Below are 12,243 nucleotides of genomic sequence, written 5' to 3'. Positions count from 1 at the left end.
TTATGGAATCACACAAAGACAATAATTATGAAAGGACATGTCTTGTTTGCAGACACAAATTCACTACAAGTATCACTGTGATAGTACAATGCAGCCACTACCCGGTTAGACAGTAAACTCACGACAATTTCAAGCTCATTAAAACTGCGTATTATGTTTCAAAGTTTGAAAGAACTTCACCTGTGAACTGTGACGGTCCACTATATACGAAGATGATTTGGCTATCAACATTCGTTCGTTTCTTGTTTTGTTATGTCTTGTCTGTGTGTTTGTTTGGTTTTTGTTTGGTTTTGTTTTTGCTTGTACAAGACATGACAATTTCTTCGTACCAAATGTAAACTGTTACCGCAATCAAGCCATTAAGCGCAGCTGCGGCGCATTTCATCCATTGAACTTGCAGTAGCCTCAAACAAGGCAAGAGCACATGGCACATGTTTCGCACATCCACACACAGCGTGGCATTTAGCAATCATCGTTATGGCAGACTGTCTGATTTCAATCATGGGAAAAGAAACTGGAATACTTGAGAAAATGATGATGTTTAAAATCAAATAAAATGAAAAAGCCTGTAAAAACGTATGGCTATGTCACGGCTCCACACTAACTTTTATTTTGGTGGCCCGATCGGGCCACCAAAATCATTGATTTTTATTTTTTGGTGGCCCGAAAGTAACATGCCGTCAAACCCCCGTTTGAGGCGAGACCCCATCACCAAACGAAGCTGATGGGGTGCTAACGATTCCTCGTTTGAGAAGTAGGAGTAGATGTATTTGCCCACTGCAAAATAACTTTCTACTCAGGCGTGGCGAACCTGGAGGCCAAGCCAGGGTTTAATGACTGCAACAGCTGTCATATTACGTAAGAGCATGATAAGGACATCTGCCTGTGGCAGACCATTCAAAGTGCACTCAATTTTCTCTACTCTTTCTCAAGTTTTAGATTTTATATTCTATTGAGAAATTCTATTGTCATCCGTTTTGAATTTTGAACGAAAAAATTTGACCCATAAATAACGAAAATACAGGAATAAGAAGGAGAGCATTGTAGAAGTTTGTAGACACACACACGCACCATGGAGCTACATAGCCCATGCCAAAACCAAAACAATCTCCTCCTCTCGCGGGTGCCCCCCCGGTGAAAACTCCTTTTCTACTGGACTTGAATCTCACTCAGATACAAAAATTCAAGGCTGTTGGATATTTAGAGTGAATTTGTGCATGTTTGGAAATCATTTGACCAACAGGTGCGAAAGTACACTAGCGCCGTTACTTTTTGTTTTGTTTTACTTGAATGACATGATTGCCATTAACTACATACAGTGTCAGTATGTATATGAGCTGTATATGAGCTCTCAAATTTGAAATTCATTTGTTGAGAATGCTAAGAGCATTAAGATGCCATATAAAGCCATAGTGTTCAAGGCACATTGACGGCCTTATCATTCTCACCCGATGAATTGCCGGTATACTTTTTAGAATGGCTCATTATATCTTGTTTCTTTCAGAAATTCACTACAAAATCAGATGTATGGAGCTTTGGAATCCTGCTGTGGGAACTCTTTTCATTTGGCAGAGTGCCTTATCCCAGAGTAGTAAGTAACCACTCCCTTGTAATTCTGATGTTACATACATGTGTATGATTCAGTCAGTAACCAAGTACAGTTGAACCTCTTATCCGGCCTCCCTTTATCCGGATCTCTCTATTAAACGGACGCAATCTCGCCGTGATTTTTTTTTTTTTTTTTAATATATAATTACGGGAGGAAAGGGGGATTCCCAACTCCTTGAGAACTCCTACACAAACACACCTGAATTACATATTACTTCCAAGATAATCCAACATGATTAACATACATTACATCAAATTTCCTTCCAAATTGCTTACCTTCAGACATTTTAACATCCCCAAACATCCCCAAATCATCGCAAGAACATGGACAGATTATGCGCTCGAGTCCTCTCATATCGCATTGCCACATATAGGTCCATACACAGCCGTCGATATGACTAGATAGACATGCATTGTTTCGAGTCATTGGCTGAGCAACGAATGATATTGAACACTCAAAAATTGTTCACACACAGTACACACACAAAGAGAGAGAGAGGGAGACCATCTAACAATGGCGACCTACAGTCGACTTTGCCGAGCCGTGATGATCAAATTTTGAAGCGTAGTTTCGTCGACTCGTACTGTTTATTTTCAAGATCTACGTGATACATTTCTTAATAATTATTTAGGTAAATCATCCCAAGAATTTATAAAAGAAAATGATTTCATTCTTGCAAACACGAACCTCTATTTTGGGGTTTGTTACTGAGTGTAACAATGAAAAGGTTGCAGTATACACATTACTACATGTGGTACTACAATGGGCTACATCAGTACATGTGTATGTATATGTACATGTATAAAGCATTGAGTCTCTCGTATCCGGCCAAATCCCTTATCCGGATGAGCCCCGGTCCCGACTTGTCCGGATACGAGAGGTTCAACTGTATTTCAGAAGATGAGCTTGTTTGCTCTGCTATATTTTATGGTATTTTAAGACAACCTGACACCAGTAACCTCAGTAACTAAGTATTTTAGTCAAGGTATATATTAAATTATTTGTAGCTAGCAAGGGAGGTAGACAGACATATAGATTGATAGATTGGAAATAGAAAGATAGATCAAATACTCCTATAAAAATCAGGTAATCACTTTGTGAGGTGCTATCACATGATTCTTTTGTGTTGTAAGGTTAAGATAGAGCTTCAGGTTTCCAACTTTCTTGTGAGATAATGAGAAACCTTTTATGAAATATTAAAGAGCATATCCAAAAACAAGGAGGTCCAAATAAAATGTGGGACCCACCTTATATTGGGACCTCTTTGCTTTACTTTATTTTTGGATTCCTCAGCCATTTCAAAACTGTCTTTTTTTTTCAAATAAACTTTGAATTCCTATGAATAGCTTGTCACCCTTCAAGGAGCTAACATGTTATTCGTTTGGTGGAATCTCTCTAAAATATTGCAGCCCGCTGATGATGTCATGGCTTTCCTCTATGATGGAAACACAATGGCCACCCCTGGTGAAAACTGCAAGGATGTTCATAGGTTGATGCAACTGTGCTGGAACCTCAACGCAGAGAAAAGGCCAAAGTTTGTAGAGCTGGAAGACAAACTCAAGTCACTCTATGCTATAGTAAACAGTGACTCATGATTGACGGAGTGTTCTGTGTCATAGGGATTTCTAATTTTCTTTTTCCATTTCATTATGTCATTTTGTCTTGCTTTTGTAAAAAATATATTCTTCACCATCTACCATAAACTCACTACTCTTTTCTCATGTATGTTGCTTTCATCGCTTTTCTGTCTCTCTCCATGCTTGTTTGCCATGTTTCTTGGTTTGTTATTTAGTTATGGGAGATAGGTCAAGAAACCGCAATCCTGTTGTATATAATTTTGGTGATTTAAACAATTGATACAAGAATTTTGACATGCATTGTATCACATAATGCCTTATGCATCTAGAATGTTTAAATGACAACTTCACCTTCACATACATGTGGATTGAGTGAATGCAGCAATATCAGTAGAACACATCCGTGAAAGTTTGAGGAAAATCGGACTAACCATTTGAAGTTATGAATCTCTGTTTCTGCGCAGTCACAATATAAGGAAAATATTAGAATTTCACCAATTTTCATTTTTTGAAAAAATTACATTTTCCTTCAACTCATCACTGATGTAAGTTTAAAGGGTAATATGATTCCCCCTTGTGAAAGAGGCAAGTCAAGCACTCTTTTATCATGAGAGAAAAGTGAAAATATGTTGAATTTTTTAATATTTTCTTTATATTTTATGCATGTTAGCATCACAAGCTGTAGCTCATCCAGCGATGGCAGCACTGAAACTTCAAAAATTAATTGCTTTTAGAGGAATTGTTCAATTTCCTTCAAACTTTCAATGATGTGTTCTACTGATATTGCTGCATTCTCTCAATCCACATGTGTATTAAGATGAACTTATTTAATGACAAACACAGCAACCTCGTGTATACCAAAATGAAAGTCTTCTGTTTTTCTGTTCTTTGTTTGGAGTGTGTAATACGGTCTTTAAGCATTATTCATAGGTATTGAGAACTGTCTGTGTTTGTACAAGCAAGCATCAACATTCAAGATCTAGCATTACTTGCAAAGCCTTTATTGATACCCCCATCACACTAGAGGCGGAATGAGCTGGAATGCCATTGGAATGAAAATCCTTCCTGCATTCCTGCCTATTCGAAGTGCATTCTAAAAATTCTGACGATATTCTGAGTGCGTTCCAAACATTCGGGCCCATTCTTGTGACCGCATTCGAAATGAGTTTGCACTGCATTCGAGGCACCTTCCGACCATCAGACTTCAGGCAACAATCGAACCATGCTCTTGTGGCAATTGAAGTGCTTTCTAAAAATTCTGACTGCATTCTAACAGCATTCTGAATATTCCTACAGCGTTCAAACTACATTCAAGCAGCATTTGAGAGCTAATTCATTTGGAATGTGCATGAATAATTTGAGAAAGAGTACGAAGTGCATTCCAAGTATTCGAACAGTGTTCCTATCAAGCTGTTAGAATTTGAATTTTTCTCCCGAATGTGGCGCGAATTTATATGTACATGATTGGCAACTCGAGATTGAGATATCAAAATGCTTAAGTCTTGACTCTCGTTGTAAGATGTGCCTGATGAATATGTGTGGCCCATTTCCCCTTGAACATCTGGAAAATAGCAAGTTATAAAAGAATATTGAACTGACTTGAATTCATCAATCTTTTCTTGTTCACTGCCAAGCTGAAAGATACTCTTAACAGAAAGTTTACATAAAATCATTTTGATTTCAATTATATTCAGATAAGAGTCTATAGAAACTGGGCAACTATCGAGAGGATAAATTGCCACTTGGTCTAACCCTACTTTGTCAAATGCCCAAGTTTTGGTGTGATCCCACATGGTCTAATCCTATTTCATCTACAGCCAGTTCATCTTTGGACAGTAACCATTTGGTCTAATTGCCATTTCATCTTATTACCACTTAGGCTATGCCCATTTTGTCTAATATCCAACTGGTCTATTACCACTTAGTGTATCTACTGAATCATTCAATCACCTGTTTGTCTCATTTATTATTCCCCTTGTATTCATTTTGTCTACTGGTAATTACCATTTTGTCAGATACAGTGTACATGTTTGGACTCCATTCATTTTGGCTTCTGTGTACATGTTAGGCAGTTTATCACTAATACCCCTTTCCCGCTGAAGGAAATCTTCCCCGGGGGCACCTGGGTAACCCCGCAGTGTGAAAGGAAACTTGGTTGAAACCTAGGGGAAGCCTAGGTGAAACAAATTTTGGCCAATTTTTACCCTAGAAACGTCCTGGGTAAACACCGATAGTTCAACGGGAAACCACCGGTGGTTCACCGAGGAACGCCCAGCGTGAAAGGTCGTCTCGGTGAAACACCAGGGGAAATATGCAGATTATGTCAAAGGTCATGTTTTGTTTCTGGTCATGCACACGTTTTTCGCTAGCTAGCGCGCTCCCAAATTATGCCCATGTAAACATACACACGACTACAGAAGTATGTCGTTCGTGTGACGTTCACAGCCGCGACGGCATTGTGGTATTGCAGTGTATTGTATTGTTTAATTGTACGCATGCTGTATACAAATAAACTGAGCTGTTGAGTTGCTGTGTCTTCTTCTTCCTCTTCCAGTCTGGTACAGTCTCATTCGTCTTCGTACTCGACTATACTGTTGCGATTGCAACATCACTCGGTTTCTGAACAGTCCGAGTTGATTCAGAAGCATCAGTGACACAATGATAGCAAATTCCATTCTATTTTTTGTACACAATAATGTGCTGCAAATACCGCGAATTTCAACACTGTGAGCGATAAAATGAAGGCCCTCCAAAAATGCGAATTACGATCGATAGAGGTAGTAGAGAAGTTACGAGTACGAACCACTACGCACTGAAGTATACCAGACCACGTTCAAATTAGCCCGCGAAATATCGCGCCATTATTACACACTTCCGCTGGGATCGGCCGCGGTGCGAGCAGAAAACACATCGAGGGGAAAGTTGCAAACAAAATTCACCGAGAGCATTGTCGTAGGTGTGAAACGACGGCACTGAAAATTTCACCGGGAGGTTCCCCAGTGAATTCACCGGGGAATCCAACGGTGGTTCACCGAGAGGGGCAGCGGGAAAGGGGTATTAGTCTAATCACCATTTTGGCAAAGTTTCATTTCATCACAAGTTGGGCTACTTCAGTTAGTCTGCTGGCCAGTTGGTCTAATGGCCTTTCTAATACTGGTAGTCAGGACCAGCAATTTTCTTTGTTATATAGAAATTTCGTTATAACTGAACAAATAAACATGCTGCTCCCACACTGTGGAACACTATTCCATGTTTTGTAAGGAAACTTTCACAGTTGTAAAGTTCAAAACTGTTCTCAAGACATTTCTGTTTAGCAAGCCAACATGATGCACGCAGTTTACTTTCCGTACATGATTGTTCGTCAAGTTTATGCCAATGTGCTGTGCAATGCACGCATACATGTATGCTACAACTGTACTTCACTTGAAGCTATTGCAGATGTAGTGGTAAAGACTTGATTGACTGCATTGAGGTGGTGCTATCGGTATAAAATTCATTTAAACTGCTAATACTGCCTTTCATTCATACTTTTTTTTTGTGGGGGGGGGGGGTTCATGATGTAAATCATGTCTGCCTGGAAGTAGTCATGCACTTGGTCGGCCACCAAAATGTAATGAAATTATGAAAATGATATCATGACATTCCCTTCTGTACCTCTTGTGTACATTGTCTATGGGGTGAATTAGCCGTGTCATTCATGCTGATGAGCTAATTTTTTCCAGGCAGGGAATAAACTGGCTGAATCTCAAGGTCTAGCATCAGAAAACGTGTCTAAAATTACTACTGTGTGTATTTTTGCCCATATTTTTTTTTCAGACCTCCTTTTTAGGTCTAGAACTATGTAATACAAGCCAGAGTATGTTGCATTACATATGTCCTTTAACTGAGTTATGCTGTAGGCATCGCTACCACTTTAGGGCTTGAAATATTATAGTGCTTTTAGTGTACTCATGAAGCACTTGTGATGCTGTCTACACTCCAAAAATTTCTCCAAAAAAATCTCCAGAATTAAGTGGTGACTAGGAAGATGATGGCAAGCAATGATGCTTCTTAGATTTCTCAAGATACAATAGAGAAGATTTGAAATGATCAAGTCATGATATGTCATGCTTTGTCAATTTTTGGAAATTGTAGTAGAATGGTCATCTAGTGAGATGGAGGTTTTAGATCTGTATCCTCTCTGTGACTTGCAATCTGCATGCATCTACCCTGTATCATATGAAGAAAATGCATGTTGCATGGCCGGCGCTACCTTTTTCAAAGTGGGGGGGGGGGGGGGGGGGGGGAGCAGTTTGTCATTTTTGGTGCCACTTCTGAGTTTCATCGGCTAACAAGCAAAAAAAAACAAACACAAAAAAAAAGGCCTTCAGCATACTTCCAGCTGACAAGGGGAAAAAAGAAGCTTTTCCCGCACTTCTACCACTTCCAGTTTTCATCGGCTGGCAAAAAGGAAAAAAAAACCTCTAGTACAACTTACAATGGGCTTCCAATTCACATCGACTCACAAGCAAAACAAATGACTTTTTTTTTTTTTCTGTTCCACTTCCAGGATAAAAAAAAAGAAAAAAGTATGGGCACCAAGTGGTTAGACCCTATCTATGTATTCCTATGTACTATGCAAAAAAGTGGGCCTGTGTTGCAAAACTAATGAGTCACGCTTGCTCAGATTTTGAATCTGCCTAGAACTTGCAACTTATAGATGAAGTGGGTAGTCCCATTGGTATTTAGACCAAATGAGAATCAGACTAAATTGTCATTAGCCGAAACAGTGTTTGAGAATTTAGACAAAATGACAGTGCGACAAATTAACTTCTACACAAGATGGAAACAAGATCTAGTGGAATTACACAAAATGAAAATGGATCAATTGAATATTAAACCTTGTGAAATTTAGATTAAATAAATGAACTGCCCATAGACCAAATCAAAAATAGACTAAGCTGAGAGTTGGACAAACTGGTAATAGATCAAATGGTATCACAAAATGTGGGTAGGGGGGGGGGGGGGGAGCGGGGGGAGCGGGAATGAGGTGGCAACTGGCAAGTAGATCATTCGGTCATTAGGTGGAATGACAGTTAGCCAAATTGGGTAAGACCAAATGCAGAGTAGACCAAATGGCCATTAGACCAAATCGACAATACCAGGTAGACCAAGTGGATTTAGCTGTATTGGTGTTAGATGATCTGGGAATTAGACCAACTGGTTTTATACCTAGTGACTATAAATCAACATTAGGGGGGTGTCTAACTTGATACTGTACATTATTCACAACCACTTTGGGCCTCCACACAAAATGATCTAGAAACATTATTTAGGTAAAATCCCCCTTTTTCTGTGTACTTGTTTATATTTTGTTTTGTTCTGTATATTTAGGGTCTGTTTTGGTGGTTTCTTTTGAAATCAGTTGCAACTGGGTTGGTAACACATTGCAAGTGCTGTAATCATTTTGTACAAGATGTCTATACAGTCACATATATATTGTACTTACTCAAGATGAACTGAAGTATAAATACTTTATAGCTTTCTTCTGAAATGCTTATCAAATTTTATCCATGGAAATTTTGTGATAAATATAGGATGACCTGTCCATTCTATTTATGTGTCTTCACAGACCTCTGTGGGTATTTAATTGCTATGACAGCTATTCACTATCAAATCAAAGAATGAAACCATACTCCAGTATTAGAGCCTCAAGATGAGATAATTTGACACTCGCTTTTTAAAAGTCATTCTCTCGTAGTATTATAGTGTGATGAAATTCAGAATTATTTTCAGAATCTCGCAAGCAAATTGATACTTTCATATGCATATATTCCAGTACACAGTCAATACATTTTCCTATCAACTGTGGTAAGATTTTTTTTTTTTTTTAAATGATGGACTGAGGTTCCCATTGAAGCACACCACATCCCTTGTAAGAGGAGTGGGTTAGTATAAAGACATGTAATGTGTAACAGCTATTTACTCTCAGATATTTGCATTATACAGTGCAAGCCATGCAGACCGTTACCCAGGTATATTGTATACTGTCTCTCATGACTGGTGGCAATGCACCCCTGTCGAAAAATGCTTCATTCTTAGTTTAAAGGGGATGGCTAGTAACTGATCAGTGGGAATCAGTTGGAATGCTGGAGGATGATTGTTCCAATCCTTGTGGGATTCATTTAAGAGTACATTATATTTCTACTGTTGTGTGAAAATTATTTGCTTCAGAACGGTCTCATATTCAAGTAATGTGCAGATTAATCCACCGTCACTGACCAGGGACGCTAACCTGGAAACATTAAACTGCACATTACTTGAATATGAGACCATTCTGAAGCAAATAATTTTCACAGAACAATAGATATATAATGTACTCTTAAATGAATCCCATAAGGATTGGAACAATCATCCTCCAGCATTCCCACTGATTCCCACTGATCAGTTACTAGCCATCCCCTTTAAAGGTAGGGAATCCCATTTGCATGCCTTAAATGAAGAGTTGTATAAATACAGAGGTATGTTGAAGAGAGTATCATTTTAGAAACTCCCATAAAGTACTGAAAGTGGAAGGTAACATTTAGTACATTTTTACTGACCGTTATATTTTGAATTGAATTTTTTTCGGGGCTCACCGTAAATTCCAGTACATTACTAGGCTACCTTTGCAGACCCATGCACTGCATGTGTGTCCATCATGTATATTTTGTGAAGAAAGTTCATCAAAACTTACAAACATTTCTATATACATTCTTGCCACACACTCTATATGTTATTACATCAGCTCTTATACTTTTAGATTTGTGTTTATAGATAAAAAATACAGAAGACTGCAACAAAAAGGCTTAAGTGTGGCTGACACACAAAACTACTGAGTAGTTGAGTTTTGTGCATTATTCAAATAGTAGATAACTGTTGACTTCCAAATTTCTCAGCAGTGACCTAAACAAGTCCCCTGAGGTTCATATTTAATGTTTTGCTGCATTTTGGGAGGTCTGCAAAAGGTATTCCCTACCTTTAAGGATAGAGTCACATGTAGTGTACTGTCCTGATGCCATAATTAGGTAAATGATTCAGCATGTAGTGCACGGCAGAAGAACCTTTGTAATGATTATCAGAAAATGTAAATAATGGTTGTTTGTGTATGAGATGGTGACTAATTTACTGAAATTCTGTCTTTTCACTAATTTGAAGTATTACTGAAAGTGGGCAATGTCTGTAATGGGGCATGCTATCCACTGAAAAGAAGAGATGGTGAAAAGATGAAAGTTACATAATTGTTATGTGGGAAGTGATATTTTGTTTGAGGGGAAATTATGAATTGCATTATTTGATGTAGACTTTAACATGGCTCCTTCCACTGCATATTTCAAATCAGATGTGTTTGAAGACATAATGACTGTGTTTCGATTGAGAACACAAGCTTTCGTTTGTGATGTTATTTTCAGTTGCTTTCTTGTAAACGTAAGTTGTCAGGCACTACTGCCAATTTCAGTTGGGCATCACTTAAAACTGGTCTGCTTATTGATTCGTCCGCACAATTTGCTTGCAGCCTCACAGAGGACATACATACTTGTGAAGTATTCTTAAAAATAAACTTCCACAGCATATGCAAATAAGCTGGTTTTTACTTGCCTCAAAGCATCAAGACATACAGAAGGCAATGTCACCCATATTCCAGTGATTATCAATGGCAATTCTTTCCTGGCCAATGCCACTGACGGAACCTCATGTGCTGATTATGGATCAGATAAGACACAGAGTTGAAAAATTTGTTTTGATAGTATATTCCCTTCCTTTTGCATTTGTGCACCAAAGGTGCAAAGGGCAGTATTGCTATTGACATTAAAGATTACCGGTAATATTTTTAAGATATGCTGTGTTCTGCCAAATTTACTTCAAACATTGTGTAATTGAGTTGCATGCACACATGACACTTTATAGCTCTGTGATGCCACAAGGTACAATGTGTATTAGTGAGTTCAAACCAACATTACCGAGTGTACTTTGTGCTGCATTTTAGTAGTACAGGTTATCTGAGACCTTGGAAATTGGCCGGGATTATGACATAATTTGTAAATATTACTTTTTCTGCTGGCATAATTTGTAAATATTACTTGTTCTGCCTTTTTGGCCTTGAAACATCACCAGATATTACAACCAGGGATTGAAGTCTGCTATGCTAGGCTGCTATAAAGCAAATTTATTGTTTTCATTGGAATAACACACAACATGTAAATTCAATGCATTTATTGATGGACATGAAGACAGATTGTTGACTGATGTAATGCATATGTATGAGATTGAAATGGACTTTAATGATGGTAATAATAATGATATGACAAATATATATAGCGCCTCTGACCAAAATGTTTTAAGCGCTTTACAATTAACAAGAGAAACAAACATATAAATCGAAACTGTGAGTCCAAATAATCCATGTATTACATATTAATCATCAGTATTGCCTTTTTTTTTTTAAATCTTAGTTTCATGTGTGTAAAGACATCATATGTGACCGTGCACCTCAAAACGAACATAAAGTCGCACACACTAATTTTGCGCTAGGACTGAAAATAAGTGAAATGGGTCAACCTAGCCGAACTTGACTTTTTCATATTTTCTGAAAGAGCGGGTCTTCTTTTACATTATGCTAAAATTTGGTATCATAAAACGGGCAGGAAAGTGTGGTTTTTTTTATCAGTTTATCTCGAACATTTTTGGTAGATAGTTGATGAGGTGTGTCTTTAGAATCCCTTTTTCGTTTCTGAAAAACCTTGTCCACACTCTTCACTTTGAACTCTAATAACTTTAGAAAGGGTAGTGCTACTGCTTTGAAAGTTAGCATTAATTATGGACAGAATGTGTTAATGAGGCATGCTTAATTTCAGTTTAATCTTATAATCCCTTCATTGTTGTTACTCTGGTGGTTTACTTCCTGTTTTTTGTCCCATTCATCGCACAGCCAGCGCGGTTTGGTAAAAATTAAGCGCTTGAATAGACACTGTAATTCAGAGCCTCTTTTCTCAGTTCACGCTTTTCCTGAGTTTGTTCTCTCTTTCCAATATTTAGATA

The 12,243-nt window shown here is 38.1% G+C and overlaps 1 protein-coding gene across 3 annotated transcripts in view; it reads left to right on the top strand.

Annotated features, from left to right (window-relative positions):
• Positions 1–5,124, top strand: part of LOC139722753 (tyrosine-protein kinase CSK-like) — a 156,637-nt gene extending 151,513 nt beyond the window's left edge. For all 3 annotated transcript variants that reach the window (XM_071634037.1, XM_071634039.1, XM_071634038.1), the window contains exons 10-11: positions 1,505–1,591; positions 3,019–5,124. In XM_071634037.1, coding sequence (XP_071490138.1) covers positions 1,505–1,591; positions 3,019–3,204 — 273 coding nt within the window. In that variant the 3' untranslated portion in view covers positions 3,205–5,124. The remainder of the gene's footprint in view (positions 1–1,504; positions 1,592–3,018) is intronic.
• The last annotated feature ends 7,119 nt before the right edge of the window (positions 5,125–12,243 follow it).

Source organism: Diadema antillarum, unplaced genomic scaffold (genome assembly GCF_040938485.1).
Source record: "Diadema antillarum isolate AM-2024a unplaced genomic scaffold, OU_Dant_1.0 scf00000170, whole genome shotgun sequence".
Lineage (NCBI taxonomy): Eukaryota > Metazoa > Echinodermata > Echinoidea > Diadematoida > Diadematidae > Diadema > Diadema antillarum.
The sequence above is the reverse complement of the archived record's forward strand: the minus strand, read 5'-3'. Positions and strand labels throughout refer to the sequence as shown.